Source organism: Prionailurus bengalensis, chromosome B4 (assembly GCF_016509475.1).
Source record: "Prionailurus bengalensis isolate Pbe53 chromosome B4, Fcat_Pben_1.1_paternal_pri, whole genome shotgun sequence".
Taxonomy (NCBI): Eukaryota; Metazoa; Chordata; class Mammalia; order Carnivora; family Felidae; genus Prionailurus; species Prionailurus bengalensis.
Genome location: NC_057358.1, coordinates 19,379,627 through 19,399,291, shown reverse-complemented (window position 1 = coordinate 19,399,291; position 19,665 = coordinate 19,379,627). Strand labels below are relative to the sequence as shown.

The 19,665-nt window shown below is 41.6% G+C and overlaps 1 protein-coding gene across 12 annotated transcripts in view; it reads left to right on the top strand.

The window, feature by feature from the left end:
- The window catches only part of NEBL (nebulette), a 368,000-nt gene that overhangs the window by 331,102 nt on the left and 17,233 nt on the right, over positions 1–19,665 (top strand). For 7 of the 12 annotated variants that reach the window (XM_043561698.1, XM_043561697.1, XM_043561699.1 and 4 more), the window contains 5 exons: positions 123–215; positions 1,504–1,608; positions 2,711–2,882; positions 5,305–5,397; positions 6,614–6,817. In XM_043561698.1, coding sequence (XP_043417633.1) covers positions 123–215; positions 1,504–1,608; positions 2,711–2,882; positions 5,305–5,397; positions 6,614–6,817 — 667 coding nt within the window. The remainder of the gene's footprint in view (positions 1–122; positions 216–1,503; positions 1,609–2,710; positions 2,883–5,304; positions 5,398–6,613; positions 6,818–19,665) is intronic. The other 5 variants (XM_043561694.1, XM_043561701.1, XM_043561702.1 and 2 more) reach the window with 5 other exon arrangements.

Below are 19,665 nucleotides of genomic sequence, written 5' to 3'. Positions count from 1 at the left end.
ACCATCCTCTTTTTTCCGTTGTGCCCTTTTCTCGGCTAGCTCTTTAAAATAGCTACTGTGAGACTCTTATGTAGGTGAATTGATTCACCATGCTCTTTATTTTTTATTCTCCGCAATGATAGGTTTATTATAAAGGCCATCTGGGAAGAGCCACAGCTTTAAGTGTAACTCCTGAAATGGAAAGAGTGAAGAAGAATCAAGAAAATCTTAGTTCGGCAAGTTGCTTTTTTCATTTTGGTCTGTTACAAAGGATGCGTCCTTTATTATTTACTTGCAGTCCTTTTCTTGTTGTTTTTTTTTTTCTCCCCCGTGAAAATAAAACGTACTCTCAAGAAACATTTGTGATACATGCAGTAGGTCCACGTGTAATTTCAGACGATTTCCAAAAGCTGCCGTTGCACAACTTGACGTCATCATGCAAGCCCTTCCTCGGTATTTCCAGATGTGACCAATGGTTACATTCAAAGTTTAGTTTTAAACTATATTATGCTCCTTTAAACAATGATTCATGTTATTTTAGCCAGTGTCTTTGAAAGTGGTGAAGTCTTTGATGCGTAAGTTAAATAATTGTCATTGTGCAGATGTATCCCATTGAATGTGAATTGTTAGATGTTCTCTGCAAAACAAAATCAGAAATGACTCATTACTCCAAAGTAGGGACCTAGAGGGAAAAAAAATCTTTAAATGCATTGCGTATAGCATTCAGTTATTCATTAAAGGCCCGTGGTGCACATCAGTGTCTTATTTGGATTGTATGCTTTCTTTTAGTAAATATCAGGGCTTCAGTTCCGAATTGCACATATGTCCTCCGGTCCTCAATCATTGCTTTCCTCATATCATGCATAACCAGCTTCATAGATAGCAGAGTTCTGCTGGTCAGTTATCAAGAAGATAGCTCATGCCTGGGAATCAGCATTTAGGGTTTACGGTTTACAGTTCGCCAGTGGCATTTCTGTCCAGAGATGCTGACTGTATTTGACATAAATTACCTTTAAGCTGTGGCTGCTTAGAAGGAAGTTAGATCTGATACTCACAGTTTCTTATTCTCCACAATGGGAAAAAAAAATAAAAGGAAATAGAGGGATGCTTGGACTTGGTAGGTATACATTCTTCAACAGTGTTATGGTGGCAAACGGGGAAATATTAGAAACAGAAAAATAAATTTAGGTTTCATTTAGTGTGGATTTTTCCTGTTTAATTTAGTGTGGATTTTTCCACTGTTCCCGACTACACTGTTAGTGGATATCGCTCACTCACACGTTGGTTTTTGGTTAATCGAGAGATTTAGGTGGTTTTTGCTTTAGTTTTTAAAAGTGAACTTTGAGAGCAAAATTTTAGATTGTTACCCTAGAATGACATGTAATTCACTGAACAACTTACTTGGGGAATCATTTTGAATTTGTTGTAGATGTGTCACTCATTTGGAAAGTTTGAAAACGTGGCGTAATGTTTTCTCTTACAATTGTCATGTTGTTTAAGTACGTTCTACTGTGTCCTTTGCAGGTAAAATATACCCAGGACCATAAACAGATGAAAGGTAGACCAAGTCTGATTTTAGATACGCCTGGTCTGAGATATGTCAAAGAAGCACAAAATCATATTTCCATGGTAGGGTACAACCAGCTCCTTCTTCTCATGACTAAAACATACTAAGGAACGGCCCCACCTGGTATACAGAAGGCGTTGTTCACCATTAATCTGGATAACTAACCAGCATGAATGCAAAGCAAAACACAGATGGGACCCTCCTTTGGTTGGGGGGAGGGGAGGGGTGACCGCTAACCACACTGAAATGTAATGGAAATATTTAGTCTAATAAAATAATTTTTCTCAGTGATATTTGGGGTGTGTTTTTATTTCTAACATGACTACTCTAAATGCATTTTGTGAAAGACATTTGCTTGGACTTCTTTTCAGTTAATTTGAAGACAGAGCTTGGTATGTTTACATGTTGCAAAGAATGTAAAAGTTAGGTATGCTTTTTTTTAAAGCAGTTGCCTGAGATATAATTTATCAGCCATAAGGTTTCTTCATTTAAAGTGTGCAATTCAGTGGTATATAGTAAGATTTATAGAATTGAATAACTACCACTGTAATCCAATATCAGAACATGAAAAAAATGTGTTTTGAACTGTGTATAACAGTTCAAAACACACATTTTTTTCATGTTCTGATATTTATAATATATATATAATATATATATAATATATATATTTTTTCATGTTCTGATATATATAATATATATATACACACACACACACACGTGTGTGTGTGTGTGTGTGTGTGTGTATATATACACAAAAAAAATCATGTCAATGTGTGGAAATAGAGTATCATTTTAAAACCTATTAAAAGTTAAAAAATAGCAAATTACTTTGTACCTAAGTTAGTACATTTTAGGAAATCGCCAGGATTAAACAATATATATCTTTTAAACCTTCTCACTGATATACCGGTTTATATATAATTTAAAAGAGCTTCTCACCATAATGAGGAAAACCATTGTGAAAATCTCAGCACTTGATTTCTGATGCTAGGAAGCTGACATTTCAGACACTATTTTCGGAGTAATTGGAAAAGACTCATCTGTGTGGAAAATAGTCTAGATGTAGTTGATTCTGTAACAGTTGCCATTATGTCGAAATTGTGTGAGCTCTGTTAACAATCAGGAAATTTCAGTTGGAGTTTATGTTGTTTTCCTTTTTTTCAGGTAAAATATCATGAAGATTTTGAAAAGACAAAGGGCAGAGGCTTTACTCCTGTTGTAGATGACCCCGTGACAGAGCGAGTGAGGAAGAACACCCAGGTTGTCAGCGATGCGGCCTACAAGGGCGTCCATCCTCACATTGTGGAGATGGACCGGAGACCTGGAATCATTGTTGGTAAGCTGATGGTTCTCAGCAGGTGTGCACGGTCAAAAAGGTGGTCCTTGCCCCCGCTGTAGAATCAGCCTCCTTATTCATTGGACTCGTCCTCAAATGTTGGATGTGGTGCCCAATTGAAAAGGGATGACAGGCTAAGTGTTAACTGTTTGTGCCCCGTTGAATGGGATTCATGGTCCTTGTCAGCTATCATCGCAAATCTTTTGGATTATTGGACCTTCTCTGTCTTCAGTAACTTGCTGGTCTTAAGAGTGTTCTTACTTCTTAAGCCAAGGAGCGGCCCAGATACCAGCCAGGAGTGATAACAAAGGCCGGACAATTGTTTTGTTTTCCTTTAGCTAACGTACTTGAGCAATGCCTTGTACTGCAGACATTGTCTACATGGGGGACAGAAATAATAGAACTGATCCCATGTAGGACCTTTTACCACAAATAGAAGTGCCAGAGAGATTCTGATGGTATTCCACAATATGAAGAGCTTATATTTTTTTGATATTATCCCCGAGTGGGGATAACCGAGAGCTGTCTGCAAGTGCCATAAATCTGAGAGGAAGGAAACTTCTCACTATTCCTCCTAGTTCGTCTGGGCGCATGTTCAGAACAAAGTTTTGAATGGTGGCTGAGACAGCAGTGATCACACCGGAATCTAAAGCAGGGCTAGAAAGGACAGTTACTGAGTTTTCAGTATGCACAAATGACCCATACTTCCAAATGATTGTTCTTCAGAGCAGTTAGCGTCTGAATTTTTGTAGCTAGCCCAGTTCTAAAGCTCAGATAATATTTTTGGGAACCATGCAACATGCTCACCAGCAATCTTCATGTTAAGTTAGCTTCATCTTCACAAGTAAGAGCTTGCCTTTTGGAACTAGTGAAAGGCCATTTAGAGGTGAGCTGAGGGACGGAGGTGCGTATCTGACAGCGTAATGTCTTCATATAAAACAACGGTACTGAAGTCAGGGCATAAGTTTGTTGAGTGATTATTAAGTGAATCTGCAAGTCTTTTCCAAGAGGGATTCCAAATAGATTGGCACACCTTCCAGATAGCTCTGCACGCCTTCCAAAGTTGATTGTTTAAAAGAATCATATTCAGTTGGGTGGATGGGTTGAGATGTTTTTGTTGAAAGTAACATGGAATTCGTTTCTTTTCTTTTCTTTTTTTTTTTTTTTTTTTTTTAATTTTTTTCAACGTTTATTTATTTTTGGGACAGAGAGAGACAGAGCATGAACGGGGCAGGGGCAGAGAGAGAGGGAGACACAGAATTGGAAACAGGCTCCAGGCTCTGAGCCATCAGCCCAGAGCCTGACGCGGGGCTCGAACTCACGGACCGCGAGATCGTGACCTGGCTGAAGTCGGACGCTTAACCGACTGCGCCACCCAGGCGGCCCTCTTTTCTTTTCTTAAAAAAATTTTTAAAAATGTTTATTTTTGGGAGGGAGAGAGAGAGAGAGAACAAGTCGGGGAGGGGCAGAGAGAGAGGGAGACCCAGAATCTGAAGCAGGCTCCGAGCTCTGAAGTGTCAGCACAGAGCCCGACGCGGGGCTTGAACTCACGAACCGTGAGATCATGACCTGAGCCGAAGTCGGACGCTTAACCGACTGAGCCACCCAGGTGCCCCTAGAAATTACTATTTTTTTCTAAATGCAACATACATGTCTCTAAATTATTCCCTTACTGGGTAATCCAGAGGTCGGTGCATTTCTTCTTTTGGGGGTGGGGGGAGACTGTTTTCCACTGAGGACTTCCCTACAAAGCCCCAAAATGAAGTACATTCCACAAACGAACTTTTGAACCAGGCAGGGAGTAACTGAAGTGAGTTATTTTTAAAGTTTACTTATTTATGTCTTGAGAGAGAGAGAGAGAGAGAGAGAGAGAATCCCAAGCAGGCTCCACACTGTCAGTGGGGAGCCCACTGTGGGGCTTGAACTCACGAACCGTGAGATGACCTGAGCCTAAATCAAGAGTTGGATGCTTCTACTGAGCCACCCAGGTGCCCTCAGGAGAGAAGTTTTTGTTCTTTCTTTGGTTTTCTCGGACAAAAACCTCTCGTCGCTCCCTGGGAATTACTCACATGTCCTTAATCAGCAGTTTATGTCAAACATTTTACTTCGTTGAGCACGAGTGTTGGGGGTTCAGGGATGCGGGGGGTGTGTCTGGTATGCATGTGTGTTGGGTGATGAGTCACAGGCTGCAGACAGAAGGACAATGAAAAATAAACCAGGCAACTTAAATTTGCTCACAAGATTTCCTTACCAAATCCGTGTGGGTGCGACTGTCCCTTCGTTCTCTGATGTCTGCAGGACCGTGGGTTTGCCTCTACGTGTTTGCTTCTTATGTACATCTTTTTCCAGACTTGCGCTTGACTCCGGTGCTGGCTTTTTAAGATTCAGTCTTGATTTGTTGATTTCTTCCTTTTGGTAAAAGACCTCAAAGTTTGGCGCACAGATCCTGGCTCCATCTTCGACATTGATCCCCTGGAAGACAATATTCAGTCTAGAAGTCTCCATATGCTCTCTGGTACTGCTTACATTTTTGAGTTCCTCCTCATTTACGTGGTTTTGTCCTCAAAGTTCGGCTCATCTGAGCCTTAGAGGCACCTGGTGCCAGCTGTAAATTGTGAATTTTTAAAGTTGAGGATTTGAAAAACCAAAAAAAAAAAAAAAAATGCCATGCTGCTTTAAAATGCCATTCATCATGCATGAAAACAAACCTCGCAAAACAGCTTTTTAATATATCGGACCTAGATTAGTTTGTCCCAGGTTCACCTAGAAAGGTGCCCAGAGCTTCCTCGTTTCTGCTTTTCATTAGTGAATGTGATTTGATAGGTTTTCTGGGCTTTCAAATGCAATTATTTGGATTGCGTTAAACTGCTAAGATATAAAGGAGATTCGTTTCTCCTTTATATAAAAGGTGGGGGAGGTGTCCTATATAGCATCATGAATGTGTTAAAATAAAATAGACTTTTTGGTACCCTTAAACTTTATCTCTGAGTTTTCGTATAATGCAGAATTTATGGCGCATGTCGCAAGTTCACTCGACTTTTAATTTAGACCGCGTGTTTCTAATTAAAAGCAAAAACTGAATGGCTTGGATATTTGGGTACAGGGATAGCATGCTTTGACATTTCAGACTTTCAGACAGTGTTGAACACACAGAAGCCTTGACAGTTATGCAGTTATTTCAAACAATATAAATAGATGTATTATATCCTTTGGGTCTGTCTCTACCCCCTGATTTATATTCTACATTTAATTACTGACATTAATAAAATGGAAAGCCCAAGGGAAAATAGGGACTCTAATACTTTTGTCCTCGGTTTGATCTACATAAGCAGCCAAGCTCTCATTCAATTTTCTGAAGATAAAGAAAAGGCAACAAATACTTACGCTTGGCGATTCTTGAAAACAATTATGTATAACCAGATGCTATGTTTGATAGAAACATTTTAGTTTGCTAGTGTTTCCTTAGTTCTTGTTAATTCCCCACCCCACCCCCATTTCTCCTTTAAAATCTACACTTAAAATGAGCATAAGTGATTGTTCAACCTTGATGCACTTGACACAGCATATGCGGAAGTTTGGTAACAGGCGGCTAGAACTTGTAATGCCTGAGCTTTGGGATTTTTATTTATAAGAGACCTGCTTTGTGTCCTTGTTACACTTTTCAGTAATTTTTTTGTTGTGGTTCTTCAAGTCACTTAATCACAAATACGAATATTTTCCTTCCGCTGTAGAAAAGGCGAGTCACTATAAGAGACATCGTTCTCGCTCTCATTCGAGCAGTACTTTTGGCACAGGTCTGGGAGACGACAAGTCAGAAATATCCGAGATTTACCCCAGCTTTTCATGCTGCAGTGAGGTAACCAGGCCGTCGGACGAAGGAGGTAGTAAATTTGAATCAGTCTCAGAGAACAATAATACAGTTTTGCAAACCTGTCGTAAGTGTGCCTAACATTCTTCCCCTTTGCACAAACATGTAGCCTGGGTGTGTTTGAAAATTTTAATTTCTGTTCAGAAAGTGGAGTCCTTTTCTTTTATACTACTAATTTGCATTCCTGCACGTTTGTTTTTCCTGCCTTTCTTCACTATTTTCACCGCCAATGGATTTTTAATGACAAAAGGGTCTTGGGACCTGCTATGTGAGTTTGTTGCATGATTGTGTGATGGAGGTACACAGCCAGAATGGACACTTGGGTTCTTTGGAGTTTGTGTTTGATTTCCATTGAGGGAAATCAATCTTACAGTTATATTGGAACAGCTAGAAGGGGTTGCTATGAATTTGTGTGCATTTATTATTATTTTATTATTACTTTTTTTCAAGTTTACTTATTTATTTTGAGACAGAGAGAGCGAGTGCGTGCAAGTGGGGGAAGGGCAGAGAGAGAGGAGCCGAAAGCACAGAGCCCGATGTGCAGCTCTGACTCAGGAACCATGACACCTGAGTCAAAGTGGGACGCTTAACCAACTGAGCCACCCAGGCGCCCCTTGTGTGCGTTCTAACGTTGATATACATTTGCAGGCAGAGTTAGATCTTGCCTAAAAGAAATCGGCTGTAGGGGCGCCTGGGTGGCTCAGTCGGTTGAGTGTCCGGTTTCGGCTCAGGTCATGATCTCACAGTTCGTGGGTTCGAGCCCCGCGTCGGGCTCTGTGCTGACAGCTCAGAGCCTGGAGCCTGTTTCAGATTCAGTGTCTCCCTCTCTCTCTGCCCCTTGCCTGCTCACACTCTGTCTCTCTCTCTCAAAAATAAATAAACGTAAAAAGAATTAAAAAAAAAAAAAGAAATTGGCTGTGATACTTGAGATACGAGATTTAAAAACAAAACAAAACTGGAAAATACTGTTCATTGTTAATAATCTTCCCTATGTTTTATGTAGTCATCCTTTCTCCCGTTTTCTATATCCAAGCCGGCAGATTACATCTAGACCTTTTAGTTGAAATTATTTTGGATGTTCAACTAATCCTGCTGACAAAGGTCTTATTAAAAGTTAAGACCATGGAGCACCTCCCTTTTAGTGCCATGGGGAAGGAGGTGAGGGGTCTGAAGCACATAAGAATAAAAAGAACCCTGAATTTCCTCTTCAACCACAGAGGTCCTATCGCTGACATCCCAACGGCAGGAAATTTTGATGTTGAGCAACTTAACATGGGGGTGAGGGGCGGTTGCAGAGAAAGTAAAGTGACCAAAGACCTGATAAAACCGTGAAAGCCCTTGCAATTGTATGATTGGTGTTGTTTTTTTTTTTTCATCCATTCAAATAAAGCACTTATGAGGTTAGAGTCAATTACATCCTATACATCTTAAACTGCATATTTAGACTGGCCTTAGCTGGGTCGAAAGTTTTGTTTTCTTTGATGTTTCAGTTTTACTGAGGTACAATTGACATGTGAAATTGTAAGGTATCCGAAGTGTCCATTGGGATGATCTGATATGTGAGTACATTTGTGAAATGGACTCCCCCCCACCCCCCAGCTGGTTACTTAGCACATCCGTCATGTCACATAGTTATCTTGTGTGTGTGTGAGAACGTTAATCTACTTTTCTGGCAAATTTCAACGATACAATACAGTGTTGTCAACTGTCGTCACCACGTTATACGTTAGATTCTCGGAGCTCGTTCTTCATATAGCTCCAAGTTTGTACGCCCTTTCCAACCTCTCCCTGTTTTCCCCACACTCCAGCCCCCGGGCAACCACTTTTGTGCTGTTTCTATGAGTTTGCCTTTTGTTTGTTTGTTTTGGTTTGGTTTTTAAGATCTCACCTTACTAGGACGTTTTTAAAGATCTCTTTTTTTCTATGATTCTAATGAAATGTTTGTCAGGTACTTTTGCCGTCTTGTAGACACAACAGTCATGGGGGGACCTCCCTTTTCTGTGGCTGGTCCTCTAACAAAGGGTTCAGTAACTTCTTGAGTTTTTTGATTTTGGACTTGGGGTTATTGATTTCTCCCTTCGGTGTCCTCTGTGGTTCTGGAGGTACAGAATAATGCCGATGTTTGATGAGATGAGCAAAATGCAAAACAAATACAAGAATAAACTCAGAGCCATCGTAGTCAACTTCACTCAGTCCAGTGTTTTAGAGTTGATGCGATGTACCTTAGAGACTCTGCTTCAGCAGTGACCCTTCGACTTCACGTCTGTGCACCCAATACAGCGTTCATTCATTTATTCACCAAATGTTTATTGAGTGCTCTTTTACACCAGCCAAGAGCTCAGATCTGGTGATGCATAGTGCAGTGAGCAAAAGAGATGTGCATCTGCTCTAAGGGACTCGGAGTCTGGTGGGGGACTCTGACATGAAACAGATACTGACCCACGTAATATATAATTAAGAACAGAGAAGGGGCTTTGAGGGGGAGAGCGTGGGGGCCACAAGAGGTACAACCGGGGAATTTGATCTGGCCTTGATGTCGGGGAAGCCTTCCCAGAGAAGGAGGATTTGAGCCGAAACGCAAATGCTAAATGATGTTAACTGGGCCAAGGAGGCTTTGGGAGAAAAATGTCTTTGCGAGAGAGAACGGAGCACTGAGATGGTGTGTGGGTGAGATGTTCGAATGGAGGTGTCGAGTAGGCAATCAGAGTCCAGAAGGAAGGCTACACTGGAGGTCGATGTGGAAGGTGTCAGTGATGAGGACTGGGATGAGCCTGCGTAGAGAAGAATTCGGGCCCCCTCCCCCAAACGTCTCCAGTCCCTCTGCACCTGCTGACTCTCCGTTCTCTGTCCCCAGGACTGCACTGTGAAAACCCGCTGTTGTTGGCTTCTCTCTTCTTTCTCTTCCCAAGCCATACCTTGTCTTTTCTGATTACTTCTAGCAAAAGGACCCCATTCTATGCCAAACTGAATGAGAAAATGTCTCCATTGAAAGACAGTATACATACATATTCTTATATTTATGCCAGAATGTAAGATTAACACTTGATTGAGAGGGCATAATTACATTTTTTTAAATGGAGGAATTTCAGACGCCATGTTAGGTGGCGGTGGGGGTTGGGGGCTGGATTTCTGACAGGAAGGTGTATCTCAGTAGCTTAAATAATGTCTTGTAAAATGCCTTTGAAAATGCCTTGTCATTCTCAGCCCCCCGTTATGGGGTCAAGGTGCTCTGCTTTTAGTGACGTTTCCTAGTTTGGAAAATGGATACTGAAGTACGAAGCAGAAGTAAAGATGTGCCAGTAAGTGTTCTAACGTACATACAAGTATGTGTAACACCAGATGTCTGTGTTAATTTGAAAAGATTTTAGAATACATGGGAACATGCTCCCAACTCCATTTATTTTAAGGGAGGCAAGACGCATTCCAGCTGTTGGCATCTTGTGTCTGTATTCAGATGATTAGTGATATACCAAACCCAATATGTTCAAAACAATAGCCCCGCCCCCCACCTTTCCCCCACAACAGTCTGCTCTTTCCCAGGTTTTCAGTTTGCTAAATGGCAACCGCACCCGTCCAGGTACTGAGGTCAAAGCCTTTGGAGTCATCCTTGACCCTTGTTGTTTACTCACACCTCCCTCCAACCCATTAGCAACTCTTATCAGCTCCACCGGGAAAAACACACGCAGAATCTGACTGCTTGGGCCCCCCTCTGCCCTCACTCCGCGTTTCCCGTGGGGCCCTCCTTGCCTCGGACCATCACGGTAGCTTCCTGACCGCTTTCCTGTTCCTGCTCTTGCCTCTCACGCCACCAGCCCTCTGTCCTGCTCTTTCCTCCACCTGGTAGCCAGAAGGGATCTTTCCGAAAGTCCAATCACGTCATTCTTCTGTTACCATTTCATTCTGGATATCACCCAAATCCTCACCGTTGCCTGCTCTGGGCCCTGGCTGCTTCCCCAAGCTCGTTTCTTTCCATTCTCGGAACACTCCTGTGGTCCACGCTTCCTTCAAACCTTCCAAGCAAGCTCCCACCCTGTACTGCCGCCTTGTACGTAACTGCTTCCCTGCCTGGAACATTCCCTCTCATCCCCGTATTTGCTTTGGCCGAATCCTGTTTTTCTCCATAATTCTGCTCCGAAGTCACTTTATTTGGAGACACCCTCCCTGACTCCCAGAGACAAAGTAGCACTTTTCCTGTCTGTCCCTTTTTTTCTCCTTCACTGGCACTTGGTACCATCCGAGATATTATCTATCTATTTATTTGCTTGTCCGTCTCTGCCTCGCTAGAATAGAAGCCCTGCAAGAGAGATATTGGCTCTTTTGTTCACGACTCTGTCACCAGCCGTTAAGAATAAACACTCAGCAAGTATTGGGTGAATGAATGAAATGGCCAAATTAATATTTTTTTTTCCTGTTTCTTATTTATTTATTTATTTTTAATTGACATATGATTGACATGCAATGTGGTAGTAGTTTTGGGTATACAAGAAACTAAGATCTTAAAAACTAGAACTGTGTGCATAAATATATACACTATAATTATTAGTATTATTATTTTTTATTATTATTATTATTTTTTCAATGTTTATTTATTTTTGGGACAGAGAGAGAGCATGAACGGGCGAGGGGCAGAGAGAGAGAGGGAGACACAGATTCGGAAACAGGCTCCAGGCTCTGAGCCATCTGCCCAGAGCCCGACGCGGGGCTCGAACTCCCGGACGGCGAGATCGTGACCTGGCTGAAGTCGGACGCTTAACCGACTGCGCCACCCAGGCGCCCCAATTATTATTATTTTTTTTAATAAAAGGCTGTTGTGGAAGGCTTTCAAGGAAATTCTCCCATTTTTGTTTGGATGATGTTTTGATATGTTTCAAGGACATTAAAGCATAGCTGAAAAATAACCTAAAATAGAAACATTCCCAGTGTTTTGTTTTGTTTTGTTTTGTTTCTCCTGATGGTGAAGGGAAGAAGCAGTACCCATGACTTCTCAGTTTCTTTGAAATTTAGGGTCCCCTTTGAAATGTGTACTCTGCTGGGCCCTGGGAAGGAGGTGCTGATTGACTCTGTAGAAGGAAGCAACTTTTATGGTCTTGACGGCTGTTTGATGAAAACCTTTGGTGTCTTTAGTTCATCATATGTATTGGTTTAAGTACCATTCTAGAAACGGAATAGAATTTTAAAACCATACTTGTTAGTGGTAAGATGAAGAAAAAAAGACAACGTAAGTATTTGGAAACGCCAGCTTTTCTTCCATACTCGATTTTTTTTTTTTTTTTTAGATACAGATTAGGATTTTATAGGATAAAATGTGCTAAGTCCCAGCGAGATGTCCTTGGAGATTGGGTTATCTCCCTGCTGTCGAGGGTGTGTGTGTGACCGTGCTGCACTTTAGTGGACACAGCTGGGTGCCACAGGACGAGGCTTTGGACTTCAGCCTGGCTGTCTCCTCCTTGAACTGAGGTCTCTGGAGATCATCTAACTTGATTAGGCACAGAGTCCACTTGTGTAACAAGAGGGACATAGAACAAGACGCTCTCAAAGATATTTTACACTTCCTAAGCTACTTGCCATAAATTTACATAAACTCCCCCCCCCTTTCTTTTCTATGTATGAGAATACGTTTATGTTCTAAAATTGATCTGTTCTACTCTGTGAATTAAGTAGCTGGGCAGTTATGAGAGTCATCATTTTAGGGTTCTTCTTATGAGTCAGAGGAAATTCTGATTGTTAGGATAAAGGATTAAACAATCGGCTCATTTCCTTGAGGCAAAAGTACCTTGTTTTCGTCATTCACATTTGGTTTTCATGAGCATTAGCATAGAAGCCTTCTCCTTTAAGTTTTTATCGTTGTTTTCTTTATGTGTTTCTCATGATATTTTCCCATCTAGCTTTGATTGCTGAATATTTTCCTTTTCTTATGCGATTATTTTGAGCTTTCTTTCTTTTCCATCTACTTTCCAAGGTATTAAGTTACCAAAGCATTTTCATGTTACATCTCTACTGTGTTACTTTGATTCAATAAAGGAGGCTTTTTATTTAAACTTGATCTGATTTTGTTTTGATTCTTGAATAGTATCATTTGAAATTACCTTTATTGCCTTTTGGTATCAGATTAGGTTAACTTGTTTTCATTCGACACGCAGTTCATTGAGTTGGAAATACTCTTGATGTCTCCTGCTCGGTTCACTGCAAGGTTTTCTTTGATCTCTGTGTTTGTCTTCCACACACTTGTCTGCAACGTGTATTTGCCTCCCGGTACGACTTTGTATTTCTTTGGTTTCCCCTAACTCGCAGTGTTCTGTGTTGCTGGTGTTCCTGTGTGTTTGCAGTCTTGCCCAGTGTCTACTCTTCTCAGTTTGAACTCGTGTTTCATTTTGCTTCAGGTATTTTATGTGCTTCTGTTTCCCTTGAGAGCGTACAAGGGTATGGGGCTGCGACAGGGAAAGAAAGACAGATGTACTTTTTAAAATGGACATTTTTGGTTTTCCAGCCTTGTGAACTTTTTCAGTTCTGTTGTGAAGGAGTCTTGTTGGGATGACCTTGTCCTGCCTTCACTGATGGAAAACAAGCTTCTGAATTCTGTGGCCGCCCTGTCTGGGCTGTGCTTATTATAGCATTCTAGCCCATGTCCTACGCCCTCTTGTGAGAGATGCTTCGGCACATTCTGGAACTCTCAGTAGATTGTCTGTAGGTGTACCAAGAGGGCAGTGCACCGATTAGGGAGCCGATTGTCCTAAACCTGTGCGTGTTTTCAAGGCACCCATAACTCCATCTGTTTATCCACAAAACATTTATCTCCTACGTGTGGGAGACGCTAGAAACCGAAAAATTAAAGGTCTGGTTGTTACCTTCGAATAACTGACATTCGGACGAGAGAGCCAGATGCATGAAGCCATTATATCCAGGAAGGCGTTGTGATGGACTGACACAGAGAGTTGGAATCAGCCAGGTGGGGACACGGGAAAGGAGTGTTTGGGGCCGAAAGGTAGCTTATGAGCATATGGGAAACTTGGGGTGCTCTGGCACGTCTTAAGCCCAGGGGCCGTGTGTCTAGGAAATGGGTTGAAGACCAGACCAGAGTGTGGGGAGTGCCAAGCCACAGCCTCCTCAGGGACAGGGTGCAAGTGAATATTATTTGTGGGCCCTCTCCTTGGGCTCTATCCAGCAGGAGAGTTGGAGGCTACGTAGAGGACCCGTTCTCTAGACTGGTAGGTAATTGAATCTGTGGCTTGGAAGTTTAATCCCCTCTAGGAGCTTGTCTACGGATCTAGTCTGCATTGGATGATTTAGATCCTACCAAGAGAACCGACTTCTTGGGCATCCCATGACCAGAAGGCCTTCTTCACAGTCTTGTAGAGGGGCTCATGGTGTAGAGACAGCAGTGTGGATTTTTATTTCAGATGTCACAGTGTCTCTTATTGTTGATATTCAGCATCGATGTAGAAGAGCAGAAAATCCAAAATCATAGCATCTTCCTACGCTCACGACTTCCAGACTCCAGACAAAATAGCCTACTGCTGGCTGCTTCATAGATGTATCAAATCCTACGTGTGGAACCAGTGTCTAATTTCCTATCTTCCCACACAAACAAACATCTGTTCTTGTCTTTGTTCACCATCTCAGCTGGTGACGCAATCATTCACAACACTAGACCAACAAAACCCGTGACGTCCTCATTACCTTTCTTCCTCTCCCACTTCGTATTCAATCCGTCTGTAAACCTGTTGACTCTGTTCACTACAGATCTGTCCCAAATCTATCCCCTCCTTGCTAGTCGCGGTACACCCTGAGCAAATCCCATCCCGGCTCCTGGAGATCTCCGAAATAGGCTCCTGATCTTTATAATTTCATTTTTGCCTCTCTTCGAGCTGACCTCTGCCCAGTGACCAATGATCCTTTAAAACCCTGCATCAGATCACATACATGTTTGCTCAAAATTCTCTAATAGCTCCAATCACACTTCAACTAAAAACCAAGATCCGTAGACTACAAGGTGTTGCACGGTCTGGTACTTCCTTGGTCATGTCTCCAGTTTCCTTTTCTGCCAGACTGTCTGCTCCAGCCACACAGACCTCCCAGCGTTAGGTGTCTTCTCACTGTGGGCTCTTTGCAATCACTGGTCCCTTTGCCTGGAACACTCCCAAGTGTTTTGAGGTGCTTTGTGGCTTGCCTCCCTTGGTTCAGGTCTCTGATTAAATGTCAACTCATCAGAAACGCTTTCCTTGACCACTCTACCTGGAAAACTCTCAATCTACGTACACCCATAACTCTCTATCCCTTTACCCTGCTTTATTTTTCTCTGTAACTCTTCTTTTAAGCTTTATTGATAAACAAAATTTGCATGTATTTAATATCAGAATTTTGATGAGTTTGGACATACGCATATACCCATGATACCATCACCACAATCGAGATGCTAAACATATCCACCATCTCTAAAAATTTCCTTGTGTTCTTGTGTGTGTGTGTGTGTGTGTGTGTGTGTGTGTTTGGTGTGTGTGTGTGTATGATTGATAAGAACACTTAACATGAGAACTATCCTCTTAACATCTTTTCCAGCGCACAATACAGTATTTTTTTTAATTCTTTTACTCTTTACCTAACTTTATATTCATGCATTTGTATATTAGATAATTTGTATATTACATTTTATCTTTTTTTATATAATTTATTGTCAAATTGGTTTCCATACAACATACAGTATTGTTAACTAGAGGTACTATGTTGTACAGGAGATCTCAGAAGCTTTATACTCAGTGAGCAACAATTTCCCATTTTCCTCTCCCTCTGCCCTTGGCAACTGTCATTCTGTTTTCTGCTTTATGAATTTGACTATTTTGGATACCTCGTATAAGTAGAATCGTGTCCTATCATGGGCTTGTCTCACTTAGTATAATGTTCTCTAGGTTCATCCATGTTGTCACAAATGGTAGGACTTCTTTCTTTTTCAAGACTGAGTGATATTCCATCGTTCCATTTCCTTCATCCATTCATCTGTCAATGGTCATTTGGGCTATCTTCGTTTCTTGGCTATTGTGAATAGTGCTTCAGTGAGCCAGGAGCCACAGATATCTCTTCCAGATCAGGTACATGCAGATCAAAACCACAATGTGACATGATGTCATATCTGTTAGGATGGCTATTGTCCAAAAACAAACAAACAGACAGACCAAAAACCCAAACGGACAAAAGAAGAGAAATGTTGGCGAGGATGTGGAGAAATTGGAACCCGTATACTTTGTTGGTGGCAATGTAGAATGGTACAGCCACCATGGAAGACAGCGTGGAGGTTCCTCAAAAAATTAAAAATAGAATTTCAATATGATCTAGCAATTCTGTTTCTGGGTACATAGCTATCATCCTTTTTATCCTCTGATACTGGATTGCATTATGTATTAACTAATTATGTCTCCCCCAGAGTATAAACTCTATTAGAACAGAATCATTCTGCCTGCTTTGTTCTCTATTCTGTAACTACATCTAGAAAAGTACCAACAAAACAGACACTTAATATTGTTGACACATAAATACATTCAAATTAAAGTTTGCTCTGAACTACAAAGAGACCGCTTTGCTACATGTGCTAAATCACTAAAACTTGGTGTCAGTCTTTAATTTATTAAATCTAATTAGAGCTAATGTGGCGGAGGGTAACAGTGCAATAATAGCCTTTTTACTTTTACTTCTTTATTTTTTTTAAGCAGTAACGGAAGATGTTTCGCTGGACCATAACATGGTAACCTCTGTTTATTTTTTATTTTATTTATTTTCTTTAAAAAAATTTTTTTTTAACATTTTATTTATTTTTGAGACAGAGAGAGACAGAGCATGAACGGGGGAGGGTCAGAGAGAGGGAGACACAGAATCTGAAACAGGCTCCAGGCTCCAAGCTGCCAGCACAGAGCCCGACGCGGGGCTCGAACTCACGGACCGCGAGATCATGACCTGAGCCAAAGTCGGACGCTTAACCGACTGAGCCACCCAGGTGCCCCGGTAACCTCTGTTTATTACAAAGCCTGAGTCCGCTGGTGACCTTTCATAACCAAGAAATCAGTAAATTATTCCTACATTAACACTTCTGCTCTCACATAAAGACCTCTCATTTCAATGTTTTATTTCACTTGTGACAAGTGTCCTGAGTAAGGACTTCTGAAATTCATACCTCGTATCGCTTCCGTCTCAGTGTATTCTAGTTTGTTGTTTGATCGTGAACTCCATGGTGGCAGAGAATGAAAGGTGCCGTGTAGCTTTGCTTCTTGTACACAGCGCAGGGCCGCGAATGCTCGATGAATAAAGGGTGAACGAGAGGAGACAGAGTGCAAGCACAAGCCGCCCCTGTCCTAGACACAGCAAAGACCCCAGAATGCACCCTGAGTTCCGAAGGATAATAGCCATCATTAAAAGTTAAATTTACCACTAAGCTGAGAACAGAAATAGTAAATGCAGGCACAATACTAAACTATTAGTATATTTTGATAGTGACGGATATGCATCCAACCAGCGGTGTTTCAAAATCTCCTTTAATAGGAGCAGTGTCCATAACGTCACAATCCTTTGCTCGGTCTCTGCATTAATTTTTCTGTCGATCCTCTTTGTGCATTGAGGATTTACGTTTTATGCTTTATGAGTGGTATTCTACCCAAATACAACAAAACCATTTGTTTTTATATATTTTTTTTATTTAAAAAAATTTTTTTTTCAATGTTTATTCATTTTTGGGACAGAGAGAGACAGAGCATGAACGGGGGAGGGGCAGAGAGAGAGGGAGACACAGAATCGGAAACAGGCTCCAGGCTCCGAGCCATCAGCCCAGAGCCTGACGCGGGGCTCGAACTCCCGGACCGCGAGATCGTGACCTGGCTGAAGTCGGACGCTCACCGACTGCGCCACCCAGGCGCCCCCAAACCATTTGTTTTTAATGGTGAGCATAGTCTTAAAATTAGAAAGCCAGAACTACTTAGTAGGAAGTACACTCTTGATTTTGAACTCTTCGTATTTTTGTCTTTGTTTAAAAGAAATGTGCCAGTATTTCTAGGGAAGCCACTACTTTTGGTTTCTGACTACCGATGGGAAGCTCTAGCCCCCTGAAAAAGTCCAATTCCTTCTTAGCCTGACTTCCGTAAGGAAAATGCCTTCAACAAGAAAATTTCAGTCGCATTATTTCTCTGTATGTGAGAGCTGCTTCCAATCTGAATTTGAGAAGTGCGCGATATCTGTCAAAAAGTGATGTTTTCCTGTCTTCGTTTAAGTGCAGGAAGATTTAAAGAGTTGATAGCTGAGATACTTCTGTGGTCAATTTCTGAGATAAATTTCTGTGATGAAACTAATCTATAGGAAAATAAATGAGTCCTTTATAATGTAAAATCCTATTGTCAGCTATTACCTGATCACATGTAGCCATCTAGCTGGTGCCTCTAGCCTGCAAAAAAGCACGTATTGTAAACTGGTAGAAACTTTTAGTTCGTTCCTGGAGAAAAAGGTTCAGGATTCTGATTGAGTTTGAAGTCCTTAGAGAAAAACTCCTATTGCTGATATCAATAGACTGGGAATGAAAGCAGCGTCACAAGTTTCCTCTTCTGAGTGTGAAGCTGGGAAAAGGATCAAGTCCTAATGAATAGCACTTGTTCCAAGATGCACATGTGTCTTTCATTGATTTGCCAAAATTAAATCAAAGGGTTCCATATGTGTGTGAAGGAGAAACATCTGACGCCGAAAGTAGCAAACAATAAAACATTAGAAATGTATTTCCTGCGAAGCCTAGTTGATTGGGGAGAAAGAGAAGGTTTGATCATCGGGAAGGAGATAAATGTGGCCATAGCATATGTGTCAAATGAGAAAACTTTGGAAGAGCTTTGTAAATTGTGAAGTGATGTACGTGGAAAGGACAGAAGGAGTTTTTCATGTTGAACATCAGCAGTGAAAATGGAAAGAGCAGTTTTGGGTTTTAGGGATCAAATTTAACATCCAAGTTGGATGGCGGACTGAGTGGATACACATATTTGCATATCTGTCTTAGAGATAAAACAGTCACAATGTTACCTTTGTAGTCATGCATTTCCTTTCCTGCCCCGACTTCCTATTTCATCCAGGTGCCCCACATCCTCCTGCCCCAGGCTAGTAGGTCATGGGGATTGGATCCTGACTTTTTACAGGAACTACTTAAAATTTCCACGGGCTGATGCAGCCGGGTGGCATTGTGTTGAGTCTCTGCCTTTTGTTTGGTCATTATCTCCTGTTGCCCAAGCTCACTATTGTGTGTTTCCTCTCTTGCGGCCAGATTCCCTACTCCTTGCCTATTCTTATTCCAAAAATGTTCCTGATCTGCCCGGTCCACATTTTTTCAGACATTCTGGCTTTGGATCTTTATCTTACAGCGTATATCTGACCCTTGTGTACTGAACTTGTTTACTAGTCTGTCAGATTCTTACCTAGATCCTGTCAAAATATCTTTAAAATTGCATGCCTTTGATTCCAGGGGCCTGTTCCCCATCTCCCTACTTGACTGTGACTCTTGGTACCTGCCTATTTCTTCAGCCCCAGCCACTTACCTTAAACTGAACCTTGGGCTCCGCAAGGCCCAGACAATCCATTATGTTCATTTGCCCACATTTCCCTGTCTTCAAATCACGTCAGGGACACATTGATTCAGTTTCGTATATGTCTGTTGGTTGAAAAAATATACACTTGCTCATTCAGAAGTGTTCCCAAGCCTGAGATGTGTCTATATATGATATTTAGTGTGCCTTGTCACGAAGGGTGTCTAATACAAAACTGTATTTGGGAACTACTTGTGGACTGATGCTTTTCCCAAGGGTCAGTATTTGAATTGATTAGCGCAAGAATAAACCACATGTTGGGGCGCCTGGGTGGCGCAGTCGGTTAAGCGTCCGACTTCAGCCAGGTCACGATCTCGCGGTC